This window comes from Peromyscus californicus, unplaced genomic scaffold (assembly GCF_007827085.1).
Source record: "Peromyscus californicus insignis strain IS unplaced genomic scaffold, ASM782708v3 Scaffold_5__1_contigs__length_169319896, whole genome shotgun sequence".
Lineage (NCBI taxonomy): Eukaryota > Metazoa > Chordata > Mammalia > Rodentia > Cricetidae > Peromyscus > Peromyscus californicus.
Window position 1 is genome coordinate 123,851,637 of NW_026294573.1, and position 24,697 is coordinate 123,876,333.

At 43.7% G+C, this 24,697-nt stretch overlaps 1 protein-coding gene and 1 pseudogene across 3 annotated transcripts in view; one reads left to right on the forward strand and one right to left on the reverse strand.

The window, feature by feature from the left end:
- LOC128097047 (wee1-like protein kinase 2) overlaps nt 1-13,164 on the forward strand; it is a 76,479-nt pseudogene extending 63,315 nt beyond the window's left edge.
- Faxc (failed axon connections homolog, metaxin like GST domain containing) overlaps nt 11,488-24,697 on the reverse strand; it is a 74,837-nt gene continuing 61,627 nt past the window's right edge. For all 3 annotated transcript variants that reach the window (XM_052718112.1, XM_052718110.1, XM_052718109.1), the window contains one exon: nt 11,488-19,726. In XM_052718112.1, the coding sequence (XP_052574072.1) occupies nt 19,437-19,726 (290 nt within the window). In that variant the 3' untranslated portion in view covers nt 11,488-19,436. The remainder of the gene's footprint in view (nt 19,727-24,697) is intronic.

The following is a 24,697-nucleotide window of genomic DNA, read 5'->3' on the forward strand; positions in this document are numbered from 1 at the left end:
GGACAGAAAGGGTGCAGACATAGGCTGGGTGCTAAGTGGGCAGAGGAACTATGTTTGCTGCAGAAGTTAAGATGGGACTATTGCTCAGGACAGGAAAACTCCTTGGAGCAGGATGAACTGGGTGGGCACAGAAGCTGGCAGAATGGAAACAGAGCTGAGGCATGAAGGTAACTAGGAGGCTGATGCAAATTTGAGCAGTAGGCTATCTACATAGAGAACAAAGCTCATGTGAAGAAAGTTCCCATAGGACCTAAGGAGAATGAAAACTTTAAAACTTTGATCATAGATTTGACAAGAAGGCTATGGAGTTGAGTCTGCTGGTAAATGGTGAGGAGCCAGCAGAGGAACCCACAGGAAGAGCTATGGATGTAGGTTGATGGTACCCAAGTTGAGAGCACCAATGCAAACAGAAAAGAGGGAACGAACATTGGGACACACTGCTCTTCCCTCCTGGTGCACATTACTAAGGGATCTTCCTTGTCCTGTGGGACTATGGCCTCACACGTGCTGGGCAAGCATACGACCAGTGAACTTCATCCCCAGCCTTTTTATTTCACTTTTTTAAAATTTTTAGATAAGGTCTTACTAAGCTGCCCGAGCAAAACCTGAACTGCAATCCTCCTGCCTCCACTTCCAAGCAGCTGGAATTACACACCTGCACTACAAAGCCTGGCTGCATTTTTCAGCTTCTCTTCTCAGAAGTCCTCATTGCATATGGCACAGTCAACCTATCTTACCCCCACATGTTCTAGTCCCCCACATATTTACAAACTCAGTTGCCAATTACTTGCAGCAGGAGCTTGCCAGTGCATGCAACCAACCAGTTGGCTCACTAAACTCCACACACAAATAGTTCATTGTTAAAAAATATTCAGATGCCATACATAATGCTCATCTCTGTAATACACAGAAACACGAAGAATGAAAACAACAAAACAGACTTCTACTTTTTGAGAGTCTTAAGCTCGCTAAGTAGCTGAGGATGACTATGAACTCCGGATCCTCCTGCCTCTACCTTCCAAATGCTAGGATCACAGGCATTTATCACCACTCCCAGCCAAGAGTATTATTTCCTTTTCCTTCCTTTTTTTTTTCAGCATGTGCATGTGTGTGTGGTAACTGTAGTTGTCTGTGTATGTATCTGTATAGGTGTGTATGGCCACATGTATACACACATGCACACGGAGGCCAGACAGTGATGTCGGGTGTCAGGAATGTGGGAACTCTTCCTCAGCCACTCTCTACTTTATTTACTGAGGCAGGCTACCTCACTGAACCTGATTCAGCAGCCCTCGCTAGCCAACTTGCTAAAGAAATCTTAGAGTACTCTGAATCTCACATCAGAGACAAATGTGTGGCCACAGAAACCGTTACTTAGACTAATGGGGAATTTTCTTTCTATTACCTTGCAGTGGTAAGGAGAGCCAAAGGTGCTGCAAGAAGGAAGAAATGGGACTGGTGGAGCAGAGGCCTTGCTGCCTCCCACGCTGAACTTGGAAAGAGCAGGTGCCAATGTCTGTCCATGTAGATGAGACTGTCAGGCCCATCCAGAAAGTATTTGGTTCCCTTTCACATGCTCATTTTATAAGATGTAAAGTTAGTACTGTGACCTCACCTTTGACTGAGAACAGCAGACAGCAGGTACCAGCTAATCCCAGTCCCCATCAGCGAGGCCTTAGAACACATCCCCACATGTGTCAGAAAGTGGGTGAAGGCTGGGCTCATCCCCAGCTTAGTGACTGAGGTTTGATGAAGAGTCAATTCTTTGGTGGTATCTTTATTTCAACATAAAGATAGATAAATATCAATTGCACCGTCCTTATTCTAAGGAAAGAAAATGCTTTTCTTTAATGTCATTATTCTCTCAAGTTTTTAAATAAATGTTTCATCACTCCACAGTTCTGAATGGCACCATCTTAAAGAGACTTTCCCAGGAAGTATTTGGAAGAGTGGTAGAATCTGAACCCAGGAGCAACAGTCTCACAGCAAAGCCAGCCAGAGGTAGATCTGCTTGTTTTATTAAAGGTGATAGATCTCCAGTACTGGGAAGTCTTCAAGGGGGCTGTGAAAGTGTCCCCAGAAAGCCATCCTTCTACATTTGTAAATATCTACAGCCCTTTGGTGTTAGGCAAATGAGGTGCTCTTCTCTTTTAACTTGAGAAAAACCAAGAGCTGTGATTGAGAGCTGGGGGTAGTCAGTGCGTGCACAGGCCGCACAGGGAAGGACGGACAAAAGTGATAGTACAAAGAAAGTTAAAGTGCTGTGCTCTTCTTCAGATGGGAACCCAAGAACGGCAGGTGAGTGCGGTTGACGTGAACCATTTGATTAGACGTATTAACAACAGAACAGCAACTATTTTGAAGAACTAGAGATTTCCCTCTCGGCTCTTTATTGTCTACGAGTAAATATAACACACACAAAATGAGGCTTCCCAGGGACATCATCCAACTTCAGTGGGGAAACCAACCCCACAGAGCTATTGCAGTCACACCTGTGAGATTTTTATTACCTACATCAGATAGCATAGGAAAGAGGACCCAAGCAACACCACGGGACTTTAAGTTGGAATTCATCTTATAGAAAAAAATGAGAGGAAAAGCAACAGAGGGTCCGTTATCTCCCACTGCCTGGGAATTTCTCCCTTTGTCTCTGTGTGCAGAGATTAGGGGACATCCACGTGTGCAGGCACTTAACCAAGGGGAGTGTCACTAACCTTGCCCTACTTCCTATAGGATGCAAGAGCCAAGAGCTAACGGGAATGAACTTACTTCTAAAATCATTTTACACCACTTACTGTTAGTAGTGTGCGTGGGTAAGTTTATGGGGTGTGTGTGTGTGTGTGTGTGTGTGTGTGTGTGTGTGTGTGTGTCTTTACATATATCACTGATCCCACAGCATAGCTCTTTCCTTCCACCATGGGTTCTGCGTGGCTTGTACAGCAAGTGCTTTTACCCCCTGAGCAACATCACCAGCCCAGTAACGAACTTCTGAGACCTCAGAGAAATCTATAACATTTTCATGTGTGTGACTTTATCAAATTAAATATAGAAAACAAGGTAATACAAAGAAAGCGCTGGATGTGCCTGTGTTTTTGCTAATCTCAAATCACCATACCTTACACTGAAGGTGCCGTCAAGAGACTTCACTGGGTAGCAGAAGAGTTCAGCAGTAAAGACACACAGTGTCAACCATGGCCAGGATTTGGAATTCATATCCATGCCATATGTGTTTCAAGGAAGCGGGAGCTATTTGAATTGTGGGGCTATAATTCCATCAAGAGATGCTGAAGACTGCATAAACCACCTGAGCCTACAAAAATTACTATCCTGTATTTCAGCCACCTGTGGTTTGTTTTATGAGTAATTTACTGACTCTCTTCGCACAGTATGTTGTGTCAAACTTCAGACTTTGGATATTTCTTTGCAATTTGATTTGTCTTTTCCCCGAGAATCTGTCCACTTCTGTAGCAAATCTTCATTGAGCACTTACTATGTGTGTCATGCTGCGGGGAGAAGTGGATTGTGTGGTCCTGTTTGGACCTCCAGCTGCTGTGGGCTTTAAGTCCTTCATATTATCCAGCATAGAAATCAGACACCCTAGAGCCAGCGAGGAAGCCCTGCCTAGAAAATAAGTACCTATTGACATCTAAAATGAAAGCAAATGTTTATTCAGGACAGAACTACAATGTTCTGGGGTGGGATTCTCAGGGCATTTCATCCTTGGAGCTCGAAATAGTTTCCCAGGACTCTACTTGGGGCAAAGAAAGCTAATGCACAGCGCCTTGGGAATGCTCCTCTTAAGGAAACTTCTTGAAGGAAACATTTAGATGAAGCTAAAATATATGGTAGACACCAATCAGCCCATACCACTGACTCCCAAGCAACTAGAATGCTATTGGTTAAAATCAGGTTCTCTCCTACTGAAGACGCTGCATTATCTATTTTAAGATGCATTGTTGCATCCTTCATGCTTTCATTGCAAACATTATTTAGTGTAAGATGGGGATTATGGAGAATCTTTGACAGTGTGAGTCACCCTGGCTGATGAGACAGTAGAATCTCACACTCGTTATTTAGGATTCAGGTCAACAGCTGTTGGTTGGTAGGAGGAAGGGTGAGCTGAAGCTGTGGAAGATGCTGGGGTTTATTTGTTTGTTTTTTCCTCCTTAGCTTTGTGGATTCAGTGTTCCTTTCTCAGAGACCTTCCTGTCCACACTGTAAGGCCCTTTGCTGAGATGGCCAACAGGGGGCTAACCAGGGGCTGAATACAAAATTAAACTTTTCCTTTTGTGAAGAAGAGACAGAATGAAGGGCAGAAGACAGCAAGGAGACCTTGAGGCAAAGATATATGAGGTATGAGGATGAGGACGTAGGGGATCCTGAAACTCCCCTCAGAGATAAACTTGATGCCTCTCGGAATAGAAACAAGGAAAGTCCAGATTTGTTCTTAAGATTCCAGTTTCAGACTCTCCCAAATACCTGGAGACACCAGTACTACACAGCAAGAGCAAGCTGTGGGTCCAATGACAATCCCTCTACTCCTAGAAGTGCTGAGCCGGCCAGAGATCTCTTCAACAGGGTCTCCACCCAAAGCTCTAAGTGTCTGAGACTCATGCCTGCTTGCCTCATCGATAAGACCTCTTTGCCTCCAGTCAGTATCAGTCCATTCAATCCAGAGTCCTGTAGAACATTATCCCCTCGGTCAAAGGGCAAGAGAAGCCCAGAGCTAGCTTGAGGAAATTGAAGAAAGGGAAGGCAAAGCAGAACGCGGCTGCCTGCTAAGGAAAGTGTTCCCCAAAACACTAATATGGCTTCCTGCTTTGAAAAGGAATTCTGAGCCGGGCAGTGGTGGCGCACGCCTTTAATCCCAGCACTCGGGAGGCAGAGCCAGGCGGATCTCTGTGAGTTCGAGGCCAGCCTGGGCTACCAAGTGAGTTCCAGGAAAGGCGCAAAGCTACACAGAGAAACCCTGTCTCGAAAAACCAAAAAGAAAAAAGAAAAAAAGGAAAGGAATTCTGGGAAGTAGAAGAAATTGAAGTTGAGGAATTTGGTACAGTCTACAAGTGCATTATGAGGCTGGATGGATGCAATTATTCAATAAAGCACTCTACAAAAACCCTTCCAGGATTATCAAATCAGAATTTGGATTTGCACAAAGTTAATGTTCATGTGGTGATTAGCCATCACCCCCACATGGTGCTATTCTTCCTCTGCAGAAGATGATCACATGATCACTCCAAATGAATAAATTAATGGTGGGAGCTTGCAATCCGCTGTATTTGAGAATGCTAATGCTGCATCTGTCAATCACTTCCAAGAGCCCAAACGCAAAGGCATCCTTCTAAGATTCCCTTGAGGCTTAAGTACATCTACAACTCTGGCATGGTACACCTGGACATCAAGCCCAGTAACATCTTCATTTGTCATAAGATGCAAAGTGATGCTCCTGGAAACCCAGAAGAGGTTAAAAACGAAGCTAGCTGATTGACTTCTCTCTGCTGGTGTGATGTATGAAACTGGTGACCTGGGTAATGTGACATCAATTAGCAAACCCAAAATAGAAGAAGAATATTTCTTTTGTTTCCCAGCTAATGAGATCTTGGAAGAGCATGAGCAACACCTTCCCAAAGCACATTTTGCTTGTGGTTAACAACTGCAATGGCTTCAGGAGCAGAATCATCACCCAATAGTGATACGTGGCATCATATCCACAGAGTGGCTTTCCTAACATTCCTCAGGAGCTCACAATGACTTTTATAGTCTACTCAAGGGGACTGAGAAAAGTTCAGCAGGCCCAGTTCTCTCAGAGAGGCATCCACCACAGTGGTCCTGAAACATCTGGGGCCCATACAGAGTCAGAAAGCACAAGACACCTGGTAGGAGGAGAGAGCAGGAAGTCTTCAAGCTTTACCAATGGGGATTCTTCCTTAGAAGAACTCATTTCTCACTGGGCAGACTTTTTGCTATAGAACCTTCAGAAATCTCTTACAGAATGGAGAAATGAACCAGCTTGAATGTCCAAAGATTTTAAAAGCAATCCTGATTCAGCTTCTATAGACAAAACTCACAAAGCTTCTAGCAGTTTCTCATGTATAAGAATTCCTAGGCATTTCTCTCTTCCCTGATGTCGTATTTCTAGTGCCACCTACTGAGGACTTCCAGTGAATCATCAGAAAACGTGCCTCTTGAAGAAAAGGAAACGCCCTTTGTCTTACTGTATGGATTAAGAAGTTGTCATTGCTGAATATTCATTAGGGATCTAGGGAACTTTCCCTGCACATAGAAGGGATACAGTGTGGCTTTAAGTGCCAGCTCATAAGAGAACATTGCCTGTATTACAGTAGTGCTTCCCAAATTGTATCTACTCCTATGATTGACAGCTCCGTTAAGCAAGTAGTTTACTTAATGTATTTTTATGGATATAAGCAATCTCTTACCTGATAGTGCATTAATAAATAAAAGATTATTATTATGAGAAATGATTAGAAATAAAAATTTAGACATTCTTGAAATGTGTATTAACTTGTGAAACAATCTACAGAGGCAGAGAGGCCCAAGGACGTTTGGTGTGGCTGCTCTCCATGGGTCTAGCCCTCTGGTGGCTGCTTCTGATTACTTTTCAGGTGTTGGATACTACCAGGTTCTCTTGATTTTAGCAGAAATTATCTTTGTGTCCTGTGCTTTTTACATATTTTAATCAAAACTTTCCCTCTGTGTACATTTTAAAGGAACAGAACATATATAAATAAAGTTTCTTATATTGTCCAAAGGCAAAAAAAGGGGAGGGCGTTCAGGTCATGTCAGGCCATTCTTTTTCAAATATCTGATTTAAAAAAAAAAAATTTTCAACCAAAGAAAGCTAAATTTCCTTCCTTCTATCCTAGAGAGAGGGCATTTCTAGAACTGTTATGACTTGGAAGGGTAAGTAGGCACTTAGTGCCATGAAGACAGGTAAATAAGAGGTCCTGGAAGGACCTCTGCAAGGGCGCCTGTGTTTGCAGGCTTAAAGCACTCGCTCCATTGTGGGGCCCAGACTATCTTATTACCAGCACCTATGTTTAATCACGTCTGTATGTTCATGCCTTACCTTCCACTGAGGGTAAGGTCTGTGCTTATCTTTATGTATACCACTGATCCCACCCTCATGGAAGGCAGTAGGATCTAATCTGAGTCCAGAAACTTGAAAACCATGAGAGCTATTATGTAAATCCCAGTTTGAAGACAGTCGGCATGAGATGTTCCAGTGGAAGTAGTAAGGCTGCTAAGAGGTGGGGATTTCCTCTTTCTTCCCTCCACTTTTTGCTTATTTGGGTCCTCTGTGGAATGAATGACGCCCACCCTCACCCACCCTCGTAGATAAGGAAGCCTGCTTCTGCCGAGTCTGTGAACTCCTTTTCTCTGGAATATGTTCCAGGCTGACCCAAGGCTTTCTCAAAGGCCCTGATAAAGGGATAAAGAAGAGCTGGTTCTGTCCTTTGCCCAGGGGCAGACTTGGCAAGGACAGTTTCCGTTCCTGGGAAGCTGGCCTTACCCTCTAAAGAGGACTGGGATGATCAGTCCCAAGGTTGCAGAGTGTTTGGTCTGTGGTGCACTCAAAGTGCCCAGTGTTCCCTTTGTGCGATACTGCTTGGTTAACGTCCCACTGCCTTTGTCGTGCGGTATGCCAGCCTTCTGCTGACTCTGTCCCATTTTCCCCTGAAAACTGTATGTAAGATGCTGTAAGTCATCAGCCCATGCAAGACCTCCTGGACCCAAGCTTTCAGTCTTCTGTATCTTCTTGTCCCCAGTGTGTGTGTGTGTGTGTGTGTGTGTGTGTGTGTGTGTGTGTGTGTGTATGTGTGTGTATACGTATGTATGTATGTATATATGTATGTATGTATGTATATATATACATATATATATATGAACAAAAATAGAGTATTATGTCCTCAGCTTACCACAGTGTTGCTGAATTCCTCTTCAAAGGTCTTTTACAGTGTTAACTTTATCCTGCAGTATATAAATTCCTATTATGCTCATCTTGTCCAGAAACACCCTCAAAGACACACTCAGAAGCAATGCTAATCAAGGCACCTCATGACGCATTCAAGTTGACACATAAAATTAGCCATCATAAAATCAAAGTAGTCGTTAATACAATTAACCATTATTAACTCACCATTAAAGAAATGAATATTTACAATAATGACTATGATGGTGATAAGGACAAACACATCTCCTAGCATTGAGGAGATGATTAAATGAGTTATATGTGTAGGCTGCTGAGAACACTGTACTTGGTGCGTAGCGATTTGTTAATGTTAGCTATTATTACTTGATTTGGTCAATTAACTCCTCTTTCCACTGCTGTAAAATCATCAAAGCAGGAGGTAAAGTCAGTGTTTACAGAGAAGGAGTCAGCTTCAGGGAAGGATGGGAGGAGGATTGGGCTGGAAGATTTCAAAGATCAACATGCAAGGTTCCTCATTTTACAAAGAAAGGCCCAGGTGTGGTTGATATTATCCTAAAAACAATTAAACGTCATACAAATGCAGTAACTGTTCTCTATTCTGCTCCTGTGCTTCAACTATCTCTTCAGGGAGGTTTCACTTTCCTACCTTGAAAAGTTTGAGAATTCTCAGGATGTAAAATAAATGAAAAAATGTAATTAATAAAAAATGCAAAAAAAAAGACAGAAAAGTTTGAGAACTCAATCTCCTATTGGATGGGTTCAGTGTGACTAGCACCCAACTCTCCCTGCCCTCCCCAAGCCCAGCCCCTCCTTCCCATTTCCCCCATCCGACATCAGTAACATCAGACCCAGAACCTCAGCATCACCTCCTTCTCTTTCCTACACCCTCACATCCAAAAGACTGCAGTCTTCCCTCTACCACACCCAGTAACCCTGCCCTATTACCTGCTCTTGCCTCACTACATCATAGAAATTCAGTGCAGCTCTTCAGCACAGTGGCCTCTTCTCTGATTATGCCTTCACTCAGGCTGCCCTCATACAAACCTCATTTAAATGCAGTGCCCATGTTAGTCTTCTGCTTAAAAGCTCTCTTCATAGCCATGGAGATAGCTTGCAAATAGTCTGGTCCTACTTCCTCACATACCCCATCAATGCTTAAGCCACCAGCAAATGTGAATTGTTTTATGTCACCAAGTAACTGCATAAACTTCCTGCCATCTTCCCTGAATTCCCAAGAAAAGTTTGAAGAGGCTCCGAGAAGGAGGTCACGGCAAGATCAGCCATTACCTGCGAACCTCATAGGACAGGGGTCTGAGACGCCTGCTCCTTTCAGCCTTTTCCTGACTCTCATCCTTTTCAAGGCTGCCAAGGATCTTCGTGTTAATTGGAATTCAGGATACACTGCAGAGTATGAACTACAGAACACTTGCCCAAGCCAAGCCAACCCCCACGCCCAGGTAGGAAAGCCTCAGACTCAGACTTAAGGATATCTCCACTACAGATAGCTCCCTTGAGTTTTAGCATCAGCCAACTGAGCACCTCCCTTGTGCACACAGAGCAGCCTCACCCTAACTCCCTAAGGAAGGGATTATCTCCCTTTCCTCAGTATTTTCCAGAGTTCCCTTTTGTCCATAGGAAGTCTCTAGAAGAAAAGTCTGCTGCCGAAAGGAAGCAGCCCAACTGGGAAACATTCGATGGGAGTTGAGAAAGCAGGCAGGTCCTGGAGCACAGAGACCAGTTCTTCCATCTCTCCTCTTGCAGGCAAGCAATGCAAAATATGACAGTCAGGGAGCATTGAGCACAAACAGCAAGGCAAAGCACTCATCACTTTCTAGCATTACCTACTGGGAAGGCAAACAGTCCCTCCCCTAGTAAGTCCTAAAGGCAAGCACAGCAACGCCTCCCTAACTCGGCAGGTGCCAAGTTTAGAGCATATGCCCTCTCCTCCCCACACAAGTCTAGAAGGGTCTGGTACCAACTTACATTTGAGTAGAGTATATTTATCGACAAATACATCTGATGAGGGTCTATAGAGGCTGGGCATGGTGGTGCATGCCTTTAATGCCAGAATTCAGGAGGCAGAGAAAAAGGAGCTCTGTGAGTTCGAGGCCAGTCTGGTTTACATAGCATGCCCAAGGCAATCCAAGTCTACATAGTGATACCCTGTCTCAAAACAATATAAAAAATTTAAATTAAGCATGGGTGAAATGGTTAAGAATGGAGTTCTTAGGCCTGGTGTGGTGGTGGTACATGCCTTTAATCTCAACACTAAGGAGGCAAAGGCATGCAGATCTCTGAGTGCAAGGATAGCCTGGTGTACAAAATAAGTACACAGAGAAACCTTGCCTTGAGAAAACGAGAGGGGGAGGGAGGGAGGGAGGTGGGAGGAAAGGAGGGAAGGAGGGAGGGAAGGAGGTAGTGAGGGAGGGGAAGAACAGTTCTTAAGCAAGTGTGTATGGGGCGGTGGAGACTCTGGGAGTGCTAAGCAAGTACTCTGTCTCTGAACTACATCCCAACCCAGGAGTTCTCAGAGGATATAAATTCAAACCATTCTATTTAGAATGTGGGATCAGAGAATCCTCTCATTTTCTACTAAGTAGATATTCTGACTGTGGGGTAGATTTTGGATATTACCTTATTGTAATTTGCCATAAATGGTGAAAACTATTGATTATTAAAGAATCAGACTTGAAGATTATATCTGAAGCCTTGTGCACATCTCCACAGAACCTGGCATGCCTGTAGGTCCAGCTACCCTCAGAAGCTCAATGTCACACATATACTGTGGAACATGTAGAAACAAGATTTGTCTTTCCAAACCTCACCTATGCATCTCTGATGCCAAGATATTATCCACACTTTAGCCATATGCAAATCCCACCCCCTTGGGCTGTAAATGGAAAGTATAGTTACTTTATTGAAGAAGTATAGAAACTAAGAGAGGCAATATCATACAAGAAGTGGGTTCATTACGAGGTCTAGCCACAGCTAAAGCTTTAAGATGTGCCCCTAGCTGTCCCTCTGATTCCTTTTTGGCCAGGGTTATCACTCCTCACAGTGTTCTTGGAGGCCACATGGAGCATGACGGAAGAGCAGAAAAGGGAGGACAACATAATCCAGAGACCAGTGCTGCTTCTTTTAAAAATACACTCATTTAAAATCCAAGCAGGGCTGGAGAGATGGCTCAGTGGTTAAGAGCACTGACTGCTCTTGCAGAGGACCCAGGTTCAATTCCCAGCATCCACATGACAGCTCACAGCTGTCAGTAACTTCTGTTCCATGGGATCTGATGCCCTCATACAGACACACCTGCGGGCAAGACACCAATGTACATAAAATAAAATCCAAGCCGGAAGTTATATGCCTAACAAAGTCATGACCTTGTTCCAATTGTACAACAGCCTTACAACTAAAATATTCCCCTGATCTAAGAGGCCACCATTTAACAGCATATTTGATGCAAACTTTCATATTTCCCCATAGGTATAAAGATTAAACATTCAAATTTTCAAGAGAAATGAATTGGAATGAAGACATCCACAGCAAGCTATTTCATATCCATTAGTTATCATTTACACATCAAATACATACAGCATAAGACCAAATATACAGAATTTCCACATTTATATAGAGTAATCAACATAGTGCACAATTTAAATCTATCTTACAATCAAGTGTACAAGTGGAAGTATGGCTTTATAAACTACTAACAGCAACTGTGCTAAAGTAACTCATGGCTCCAGAAATAAACACTGTATGATGCCTCCACACTGGGGCCCTTGGTCAGTGAGATGCTATTCACCGTGTTTACAAACCAGATAACACAGATAAATGTCCTCCGTCAGCCCCAAGCAGCTGAAAGGTGGGTTGAAATCACGCCAGTGTAGGCCCTGGCTATCTCAGTTTCCTTAGGGTAAACCCGTACATCTTTCATACATTTGGATACACAAGTGAGACGAGAGGGTGATTACCAGGTATTAGAAAAGCTTGCATTTCAGAACGGTGCCCAAATTCTCCCGCAATGCATAATTGAATAATTGGGGTTCATTTCCCTTGATTTTCTTGTTTTCACCTTAGTGTGGTGAAAGCATGTGGGAGTTGTCAAGGCGTTCTAGACCAAGTGTTCCCAAAAACAGAATTAAAATAGGCTCTCGTAAAAGTGAGATCTAGCTACATGAGATCCTGCCTCAAAGGAAAACAAGCGACATTTAACTGCTGATTTTTCTTGTCTCCTACTTCACATAAAAATGAGTAAATAACTTGACCCAAATCATGCATCCATATCTGTCCACTTGCCACACAGGTTACAGACACATTCTCTAATCAGTTACAGCCTTCTGCGTGCTAAGTAACCTCTCCATTCCTTAAACTCTACTGAATGATACACTTTCTAATGTCTAGGCTGAGAAGCTTTGAAATGAACGTTATAAATCAGCAGAGCCATATACACATATACAGCAGTGTCTACACATATACATCTGCATTTATCATAAGTAAATACAGAGAGACAAGTGCAGAAAGTTCGACGGATAAATTAAACACAACGGTTTGGACAGATGCCTAAATATAAATGATTTGTGGTGTCTCTAAACATTTTTAAAAACTTCTCAAATGAAATATAATTGCTTTGTATATTTTCTGTAAGTGCTATAACTTTTTGTACTAGAATGAAGTCTCAAAATCGAAGGAGTCAACACAGTGGGCCAAGCCCTGTAAGCTGCCCTGCGAATTGCCAGCCCAGCCTCGGAGGGACAGTACTGGGGCACTGAGATCGAGATGAACAGCACTCTGATCCAGAGGTCCTGTCTTGGTCAGAACTTAAGATAAACATTACTTCAGTGCTCCCCACACTGGCCACTTGTATAGCCATAGGCAATCCATCACTGTCCGGACTGCATTTGTTTTTCATTTGGAAGCCTGTGCTTTTTATTGTTTTCATAACATTCCGTCACATAAAAAACTTTCCGTGATCAACACACCTCCAACCCAGCCACACCACACCGTTGTCCGAGTCCTGGTATTTGCTGCCATTTCTTTCTTTCCTGTCTCAGTGAAAGACTAAGAATCCCAGGAAAAGGGCTTGGTACTTCAGGTTCCCAACCACCATCATGAAAAAACCATCACCCAAATCAAAATTTGAGTTGTCATTTACTACCGTGCAGGTGAGTGGGGAAAAAAAAAAAACTGTTTACAATTGGCACGATCTGATCTCAGGAGGCTTATCACTGAGGCAAAACCACTTTGACAGGAGTCACAGAAACATGTCCCTCCTGCTGACACAAAGACCTGCCAAACATTTCAATGTTGACTTCCATTATATTACTGCAAAAAAAAAATCAAATATAATTAAAAGTTAAAATATAGCCACTGGACATGGTTAATAATCAAAAGTGACCTTTCAGAGGGGGTAGGATTGAAAGAAATATGAGAGACCATTTGCATTCTGAACAATTAAAGGGGAAACTCCTCAGACTGAAGAGCCTTTCTCTCTTTTAGCCTTGAAACATTCTGTCCTTTTTGTTACCTGTTTGGCCAGTACTAATAAACATGGCAATTTACAAGCTAAATCCATTTTTTTTAAAGATCAAAAGATAGCTCAAGTGCTAAATAAAGAAAAAGATTACCGACAAATGAAGTATTCTAGAGCCACAGAAGAAAAACAAATAAATAAAAATAAATGCTTGTTGACAGATGGTGGGAGATAAATTACTCTCATTCAGCAATACTATATTTTATACAATGAACTGGTCATGATAAATGTATGTGGCTATTACTCAGCAGTCAGTAAACTCTTAAAATAGCTAACATTGTAATGAGGGACGGTAGTGTTTTTAAGTGCTAGGAAGCAATGCTGGAATTAATTGTGTGCAGAATTCCAAAGCACTGTAACAGTACGTGGTGTGAGACCATATCCAGAAGGTATGTTTCGCTATTGCAAAGACTCCTTCTCGTGCCCACAAACTAGATATCTTGGAGCAATGATCTTCCTGAAAGCAGAGCTTTGTAGTTGCCATGGCCTAGCAAGATGACTTTTGGAAACTCTGGGTCTGCAGAAGTTCTCTGCTTATGCAAAAGCCAGAATGTCCCATAACTGTACTCTGAAGGGCAAGGTATTGACTGGTTCCAGCAATCACTGCTTCAGGACTTCAGATATTCTTCAAAGACCCAAAACCTAAGCTCCAGGTAGGGAACTGAAATAAAGAAAGCATCCTACATGTGTCTGTTACTTACCCATGGCATTAAGTAAGAATTCTACAGGCATGGGGCACTCCAGTCCTATCCACCCACCAAGGGGATCCTTGTGAACTTTACAGGTTCATTCAGGTCACCAGAAGCACTGAGTAAAGGTAAATAAATAAAGTATGTCACAGTTGCACACCATTGACCTCTGGGCCTGTTAATGATGAACTCAGTGCTCAGCTTTCATAGCGGGAACTATTTGCCACTAAATATATTTTCCTAGTGTATCCAGCATATTAGTAGTAGGTCTACTCAAACAACACTGAACACCCGCAAAGGAACTCGGGTCAGTCAAGAGCACTAAAGATAGCTTTGTTCTGCTTTGTTTTTTAAAGGAAGAATAAACTGAACTTTTCCCTACCAGCATAATGCATCACCATTTTATTGAAAATAGAATCAACAATTGATCCACGAAAAAATGAACACAGGAAAATTTGTTGCATAGATCTTATTCCATAATAAAAAAAAAATCCAACCACTTCTTTCCAACCTCCAGCCCCAAGACCACTGCTTACTCAATCAGAAGTGGTGGGTTTCAGAGCAGATAAAATGCTTACTTGGTCCTGAACTCATTCTGCTACACCAGCTTCAGAAGTAGTTGAAAATAAGTCACAATGACAACAACGAACTCTATCACTTTCAGAATTGTAAATCCAGGGCTAGAGAGACGGCTCAGTGGTTCAGAGTGATTGCTACTCAATCCTGAGGACCACAATTCTTATATTCTTTATTGTGAGCCTAGCCTTTAATGGCTGAGCCATCTCTCCAGCCTGTGAGGACCAGAATTCTAATCCCAGCACCCACTTCTTGCAAACACCCATATCTCCAGCTGAGCAGGATCCAATTCCCCATACTGGCTAGTGTACCCTCAAAGGTGTGTACATCCCCAAAGACATGTACACACACATACAAATAAAAATTCTGTCTGAATAAAGATATTTTCTCAAACAATGTGGGACAGCTGTTCTTTGTTCTCTCTCTGTCACTCAGCACATATTCAGTGTGAATAACAATAGACACCACGTTTGCTTGCACATCTCATACCAATTCTCTCCTCCCTGGATGTGTAAAAGACAAGAACAACACCAACAGTGATGTTTAGAGACTCTTTACAACAAGACCTCCTCATCTGGGGTCGTTGGACCCCCTGAGGGATCAAAGAGCAAATCCACTTTCCAAATCTTTGAATTTATATGTAAAATTGTAGATATTTGCATACATGCACTTTTCTGGGAATAGAGCCTAGGACTCTCATTAGATTATCAATGGAGGCACTGACACACACAATGAAAACCCATTACTTTCTAGCATGTGGCCCACTTTCTGAGCATGCTTTTCCCATCTAGCCTTCAGGGAAGGAAATGATAAGTGTTTTTGTTTTTAGAGGGAAGGGGGATGATAATAAGTTGGGAATTCTTCATGCGGAACTGATGAAGTTGGGCCTTAAGAGATGGTGATTGGGGCCAGAGGGTAGGGCATTTCAGCAGAGAGGTGGAGAACAGGAGGCATGTAGAGGTAGTGATAAATGGATCTGCCACACTAGAGGGTGTATGGAAGAGCCATGGGAGACAAGAGAAGGAAGTGAGAATATTGAGCCCTAAGGAGGAAGCCTCAGCCTGAGGCAATAGACACCCCCCACAGACCAAAAGTTTTTCCCAAGATTGCTCCAGTGGTAATGTGTGAGATGGATCTGGAAAGAGTCAAGCATGTAAAGGTTATCACACAAAGCAAAGCAAAAGAAGATGCTCTGAAGTCAGTGTCATGTCTGCCTTGTCAGCTACTCTACACCTAGTGGGCATCCCAGGGTCAGAGACAGGACAGACGCTCAGTACATACTCGGTGAGGGAGCGACTGAATGAACACAAGTTATTTTAAAGATAATAAAAGACAGGAAGGGTAGTATTGAATTTGAAAATCCATCCTGTTGCTATTCACAGAGCCTGGCAGTGCCACACATGGGATAGATACTGAGGAAAGGTCTCTTGAATTGGCCTGAACTAGGCTGGCTAGATGTGGGAGGTGAGAGTGATGTAGCAGGAATCCAAGACTCAGAGTGGGGCCGGGGTACTGAAACATGGAGCAATTGTTCAGAACATGGGTTTGCACGGAAACCAAAGCAAGGGTGTGTGATGGCGAGAGCCCTCCAGGGCAAGGTGAAGGACCCCAGCTGTGGGTCTTACTCTTCAAATACACAGTGTGTGATGGAGACAGCGATGACCTCTGCGGCTCTCTTGCAAGGACCTCTCTAGAGCTATGTTCTAGACCTTCAGTTCTGTGCTTGCAAACAAATCTAGTACTTCCTTTCCTTGACTCGTTCTCATTTCCCAACATAGCTAATACTCTGTGCACATGGGCAAGACTCACCTGAGGTCTAGACTGCAACAGTGTGATTCAAGTCCAAAGTGTTCTAAGTCTGTGATCAACGATATGGCCAAGGCCTTGGTAGTGTCACTGGTCACAACTTATTATAGGACAACAAAATGGTAAAATCTGACAACATAGTCTATTTTTGCATAAATGTGTGTTGTCCTTTAAATTGTCCTGATGGATCCAAAGCATCTAGCCACTGCTCACTAATCCTGATTGTGGAGTGGGAAGCAGACATATAAGAAGTTTTGTTTCTATAATAAGAGGTTAAAAGAAACATGTGGCCCTTGTATTTTTCTGTCCAATCAAAAGCATCTATTTACATAAAATATTGTGCTTCCTTACGTTACTTTCCAGAAAATAAAAAAATAAATAAATAAAAAATCTTGAGCGAATGAGTGAAACGCCCCCTAGTTTCTTATTGTTGTCCTTACAAGTAGCACCTATTCACCAAACTGGACAGGGCTTCAAATCTGGGCAGCACATAAAAAAGTAAAGTCCTCCCATTAAGGACCCACACTGCCATGATTTTTATCTTGGTCATTTTGTTTCAATACTCCATATGGAGGAGGGAAACAGAGGTATATTCTCAGGTTCTATTCAAATTTGTGTCTACAAAGTACCCAGTTGTGAGCTGTCCAAGCACCCAGGACTCCAGTTGGCAATGCCCATTGATTACACCCCTCGAGGGGTACCTAGATGAAGTGAACTTCCCTACAATTTAACAACAAACACTGCCTATGTATGGAGTTCCCCTCCAAGTAATGCATAAGAAAGCAGATATTAATCCACATACTCATACTCACAACATTCTTACAGGGAAAAGCATCACAAAGGAAGAATAAGTCGGTTATACGCAAAGTGTCAAGCATTTCTCTCCGGCTGAGAGAGAGGAGCGGGCAAGAAAACCTGTGCTGAGTCAGGTCCACAGTACTCCTAGCCATGCTCCATTCAATGGTTTCCCTCATCACATAGAACTGCCAGGCGATGCTCAGAACACCAGGAGACAAACAGGTCACCCACATGACGACAACACACAAGCATGCCTAATCATGCACACCTCCTCCACCCCCTTCTTACTATTCATCAAGCGGTTCCTCTTTAATATAAAATATCCATAGCTAAGTTTTCTACAGGTAAGACTTTCTAACATAAGAGTTCAACATTATTCCCATTTCAACATTATGCCCTACAGCTGCCTCAGTGGTTAACATCTTCAAAACGCCCCCTCTTTGCCGCTTCGAAAATGAACAACACTCTTTAAAGATTTTTGTGGAGAAGCTATATTAAAAAATAGGTTACTCTTCAAGTAAATTACATTAATTTCTCAGAAACTTCCATCTTTGGGGGGCCTCATCAACCCTAAAGTAACCTTTACCCAGTTGATCAGAAGCAAAGCCATTGGTTTGTAGTTAAGTCTTACAGCTCAAATTCACAGCCACCACACAGAACCCTTGGCCCACAGTTGCCTAGAAAATGAACTAAGCTATCCAAAGTTGTCTTCAGAGTCAAATACCAATACAGGAAAATCCCACCAGTTTGGGGGCTCTGAAGAGAGGGAAAGAGAGGGGCGATGGGAAGGGATGAGAGATCATGAAACACTAGGATTTGGTGTCCATGCTGTCAAGCTCTCCCCCACAGTGGGACACCTGACCAGGGCATTAAGGAAACTGCAGAGAACTCAGACACAAGGAACACCTTCAAGCTTCTCTTTCCAGTGCACCTTTGTCTTCAAAAAGTCACGACAGTTGGCAAGCTTGTGCCTACAAAAGTCAAATGCTTTCCTTCACCTCTGTTAACCTGCCATAGTCCTAAGCTTTATCTTCTCCCAATCAATAAACACAGGCAAGTTAGCACTTGGGAGGCAGCAAAGCCACACGCCAGTGCACTCGGCAATGAAAGAAACGCTGTTCTGCAAGTGCCCGGAGCTAAGGACCACATGTACTTGATGATTTGGGAAGCTACTTCCAAAGTTCTTCCAGCCACATCACAAAGAAGAATGTCACAGTCCTAACAGGCTTTGTGTGTGTTTCCTCTGCACAGCCTTTGCAAGTGACTGTGATTGTTGCCCAAATATGGAAGTCCTGTGCCCTCAGATCTTAACGTTTACGAAGCCCAATGAAGAATAAAATTGGTTCGCATTGCACCACTTCCAGAAGGTTTACAGCGCCATGCTAATGCTGCCACATGAACCCCCACGACACCCCTGTGAGGTAGGTAGGTGGAGAGTATTGTCATCCCCACGTTACAGGTGGGGTAAATGAGGCACACAATAGTTAAAGGACCTGCCCCAGATCACGCAGCTAGTCACTGGCAGGGTTTAGAATGAAAACTCCTGTTGCATAGCACCCCCAACTCAGCGCTGCACACATAACCGCTGTCCACTGAATATCGGTGGACTTCATTTGACTTCTGTCTCAACATACAAATACACACACAAAGTACAACAGCGGCCAAAGGACGTTATCCCCTACATTTTTTCTGACGATATCTCTCATCACTTAAAACCCTGGTAGATGAAAGATGTTCAAGAGTCCACCTGACAACCGAGTCCTCAGTTGAAAAGGAGCAATAAAAACACTCAGGTGATGCCCATTCATGTACCTGCCCTCCCACACAATATTGGTTTTCTAATGAAAACAAAAATGGATTTCAGGTACCATGCTGATATTTGTTTTGCCTGTTTTAAACGGAGCCATCTGAATGGTTCTGTGTTTTGTTTGTACAAAAAAGAAATAAGGCGGCTTATAGTCCGGTTAGCATGTTAAAACTGAGCCAAGCTTGAGGATCTCCTCCCAGCTCAGGTGGATTTCTACCTGGGAAACCAGACTGACCCAGGGAGTGGCAACCCCTCAGGAAGAGGGTCAGCGGCGGGACATCACTTGCACTGTTCGTGGTCTGTGTAGTCATCCATGTCCACGTCAGAATCAAAGAGAGAGTGTCCGGTGAAATCCGTGTCTGGCGTCCTGGAAAAACTGTTCTCAGCCCCTTCATCTTCGAAGGTCTCTGTCCTTGAATAGAAGCTAAAATCCAGCATGGGTGTGTGAGTCTTGCTGGCCTCGCTGCTCTCCTCAGACTCATAGATGGTATTGTCGTCATCATGGTGCCACTCAGGCCAGAATTTCCTCCTGATCCTCTCACAGTACATGGCGAGGTTGATCAGCTCCCCTGCAGTGAGGCAGAGAAGCAAGAGTTAGTTCTCAGGGGCTGTGGCCTAACAGTGATGCGGTCAGAATGCCTGTGTCCCCCGGAATCCCAACTCCCAAGGTGATGTCGGGAGGTGGGACATCAGGAGGTCAGGAAGATGAAATGAGCCCTCATGACTGGGATTAAAAACCTCTCAAACAAGGCTCAGGACCCAGTGAGGAGGCACTGTGTCTGTGCGCTGGGAAGCAGGTCCTCCTCAGACACCAACTCTTCCACACCATGACCATGGGCCTCCCGATTTCAAACACTGTGAGGAAAAAAAAAGTGACTTTCACTTACAAACCACCTACTTTGTGATATGAAGGAGACAGGAAGTAGTCAGTGGACCTCCTAGGAAATTTGGAAGAATGGAATAGGGTAAATGTTTTTAAAGTAGGAAAGTTAAAATCAGTGAGCAGGCTGAGTGGGAAAAGACGAGTGTGTCCTACAGTGGCCAGAAGCAGAAGGGCAGTTTACCTAAACTGGCAGCTACATTCTGAGCATCTGGCTTTGTGAAACATTTTATCACTCCATACCTGGATGGCAAAAGAACTAACGTGTCTACTCATGAATATTTAAGTTAATTTATAAACACCAACCCAGCACAAAACCTTTGACTTACAATCTGTTCTGCCTGCAAGATATGTAAGGGCAATGGGGGCACAGAACTTACAGCAGGAGCCAACTAGTGTCTGATTTGACATAAGGCCACTCCACAAGATGGAACCCATACCTGATACTGCTTGGGTGACCAAGAACCAGAGACTAGATAGCCCAGAGACCTGGGGTAAAAGCGGTCTGAAAACAGAGAAATGGAATGAGATCTACATGAACAGCCTGGACATGGGTGGGGGTAGTGAAGGACGAGGGTCGAGGGAAAAAGAGCTTGGGGAAGCGGGAGATCCCAGCTGGATCAACAACAGAGAGGGAGAACAAGGAATAGGAGACCATGGTAAATGAAGACCACATGAGAATAGGAAGAAGCAAAGTGCTAGAGAGGCCCACAGAAATCCACAAAGATACCCCCACAACAGACTGCTGGCAATGGTCGAGAGACAGCCCGAACTGACCTACTCTGGTGATGGGATGGCCAAACACCCTAATTGTCGTGCTAGAAACCCCATCCAACTACTGAGGGATCTGGATGCAGAGATCCATGACTAGGCCCCAGGTGGATCTCTGGGAGTCCAACTAGCGAGAATGAGGAGGGTTTATATGAGCGAGAATTGTTGAGACCAAGGTTGGATAAAGCACAGGGACAAACAGTCAAACGAACGGAAACACATGAACTATGAACCAATGGCTGAGGGGTCACCAACTGGGTCAGGCCCTCTGAGTGGGTGAGACAGTTGATTGGCTTGATCTGTTTGGGAGGCATCCAGGCAGTGGGACCAGGTCCTGTGCTCATTGCATGAGTCGGCTGTTTGAAACCTGGGGCCTATGCAGGATCACTCGGCTCAGCCTGGGAGGAGGGGACTGGACCTACCTGGACTGAGTCTACCAAGTTGATCTCCGTCTGCAGGGAAGGCTTTGCCCTGGAGGAGATGGGAATGGGGGGCGGGCTGGGGGGAAGGTGAGGGGGGCGGGAGGGGGGAGAACTGAATTGTATTGCAAAATAAAAATAAAATGAAAAAAAAGCGGCCTGTGATACTCATAGATCATAAATCAGTTCCTTATTCAGTCATCATCAGAGAAGCTTCCTCTGGCAGCAGATGAGAATAGATGCAGAGACCCACAGCCAGACATTACATGGAGAGAGAGTCTAAATTGGAAGTCTTCATCAAATCCCTCCCCTCAGAGCTCAGAAAACCCCTCAAAAGAGGAGGCAGAAAGAGTGTCAGAGCCAGGGGGGATGGAGGACACCAGGAGAACAAGACCCTTTGAATCAACTAAGCAAGGCTCATATAAACTCAGAGACTGAAGCAGCAAGCACAGGGCCTGCAGGTGTCTGCACTAGGTCTTCTGTGTATATATTAGAGCTCTTAGCTTGGTATTTTTATAGGGCTCCTGACCGAAAATGAGTGGGTCTCTGATTCTTACACCTTCTCTTGAGGCTCTTTTCTTTCTGCTGGGTGGCCTTGTCCAGCCTTGATATGATGGCTTTTGTTTCATCTTGTTATATTTTATTTTGTTGTGTTTGGTTGTCATCTCTTAGAAGCCTGTTCTTTGCTAATGAGAGACAAAAAAGGGAGTGGACCCAGAGGGCACGGGAGGTGGGGAGGAACTAGAAGCAGTATAGGGAGGGGAAACGATAATCAGGATATAGTGTACAAGAAAAGAATTTATTTTCAATAAAAGGGAAAAAATGAAAATAAATTTTAGAAAGATTAAAAACTATGTCTTATATTTTCCATAAAGTGGACAGTTAAAAAAATGTTCTAATGCTGGGTGGTGGTGATGCACACCTTTAATCCCAGCACTCAGGAAGCAGAACCAGGTGGATCTCTGTAAGTTTGAGGCCAGCCTGGTCTAAAGAGCAAGATCCAAGACAGGCACCAAAGCTATACAGAGAAACCCTGTCCTGAAAAACCAAAAAAAAAAAAAAAAATTTCTTACACAAAACTCAAGTTCAAGAGGATCAAAGACCTCAACATAAATCCAGATACACTGAACCTGACAGAAGAGAAATTGGAAATAATCTCTAATGCATCGGTACAACTTCCTGAACAGAACACTAATAGCACAGGTACTAGGATGAGCAACTAATAAAGTTTCTGTAAGGCAAAGGACACCGTCAATAGAACAAAACGGCAGCCTACAGAATGAGAAACCTCACAAACCCCATACTAACCTCACATTCAACAGAGGGCTGATTTCCAAAATATATCAAAAACTTAAGAAACCAGATATCAACAAACAAAATAATCCAATTACAAAATAGGGTACAAATCTAAACAGAGAATTCTCAACAGGAGACTCTTAAATGGCTGAGAAACACTTAAGGAGATGTTCAACATCCTTAACCATTCAGGGAAGTACAAATCAAAATGACTCTGAGATACCATCTTACACCTGTCAGAATGGCTTAGATCAAAAACACTGATGACAGCTCATTCTGGAGAGGATGTGGAGCAAGGGGAACACTCCTCCATTGCTGGTGGGAGTGCAAACTTGTATAAGGCACTTTGAAGTCAGTGTGGCAGTTCCTTGGAAAATTGGGAATCAATCTACCACAAGACCCAGCTATACCACTCTTGGGCATATACCCAAAGGATGCTCAATCATACCACAAGGACACTTGCTCAACCATGTTCATAGCAGCTTATTTGTAATAGCCAGAACCTGGAAACAACCTAGATGTCCCTCAACTTAGGAATGGATAAAGAAAATGTGGTACATTTACACAGTGGAGTATTACTCAGCTGTTAAAAACAAGGACACCAGGAAATTTGAAGGCAAATGGATGTAACTAGAAAAAAATCATCCTGAGTCAGGTAACCCAGACTGATAAAGACAAACATGGTATGTACCCACTTACAAATGGCTATTAGCTGTAAAATAAAGGATATCTATGTTACAATCCACAGACCCAGAGAGACTAAGCAACAAGGAGAGCTCATGGGGGACACCCAGATCTCCCTGGAAAGGGGAAATAGAAGAGATTCTGTGAGCGGACTGAGGGCGGGTGTGGATGGAAACATGAGTGATCAGGTTGAGGTAGGGCAGAGGGGGAGAGTGTTAAGGGGGATTGCTGCGGGGGAGGGGGTGACATTTCGGGGCCAGGTGGAAGCCTGATGCAGGGGAATCTCCCAGGAGTCTGTGGAGAGGAGCCCAGCTCAGACTCCTAGCAACAGTGGATAGAACAGCCTTAACTAGCCCTCTCCTGTGACCGGATTGGTGCCTGGCCCAACTATCATCAGGGAGGCGTCATGCAGCAGCTGATGGAAGGAGATGCAGAGACCCACAACCAAACAGTAGGTGGGGTTCAGAAATCCTGCAGAGGAGGAGGAGAAAGAAGTGTAGGAGCCAGAGGGATCAAGGACACCACTGGAAGGCTCACACAATCAACTAACCTGGGCTCATAGGGGCTCCGAGAGACTGAAGGAACAACCATGGGACTGACCTAAGCACCCTGTGTATGTTACAGTTATGTAGCTTGGTCCTCTTATGGGACTCCTAAAAGTGGGAACAGGGTCTGTCTCAGACTTTCACTGGCTTCTGGGACCCTACTCCTCATACTGAGTCACCTTGCCCAGTCTTAATACATCGGGAGGTGCTTAGTCTTACTGCAACTTGATATCCCATGTTTTATTGATACTCATAGGAGACCTGACCTTTCCTGGATGGAGATGGAAGAGGAGGAAATTGAGGGCTGGGAGGGGGGTTGGGGGAGAGGGACTGGGAGGGGCGGGAGGCTATGGCTGGGATGTAAAATAAATAGATGGAAAAAAATAAAGAAGTGTCCTTACAGATAAGTGTGCCTACAAACACATCTAATAAGACTTGCATTTTTATTCTTTTAAATATTTTAAGTTAAACAGCTGTACACAAAATTATAACTAGTATCTGACCACCATTTCCCAGTTCCAGAAGAAAAATGAAGAAATTGTATGAGTTTTGCCTTTGATCCACCAGATGGCAGTGTTGCTTAGAAATGGTAACTTAACCAAATCTTTTACTCTAAAGCTCTAAGTCTATCTTTTTAGCTATACAAACATTACAAACATATACAAGGTGCGTGTCTGTCACCCCAGCGATAGATGGTGGAAACAGATCTGTTGTGGAATATTTGTTTACACTGTAAAGATGTGTCTTTGCCAAGGCACCTTCTAATTGGTTTAACAAAGAGCTGAATGGCCAATAGCTAGGCAGGAAGAAGTTAAGCGGGACTTATAGGGACAGAGAGAACTCTGGGAAGAACAAAGACAGAGTCACTAGCCAGACACTGAGGAAGCAAGCTGGGCAGTATGAAAATAGGTAACGAGTCTCCTGGTAGAACGTAGATCAATAGAA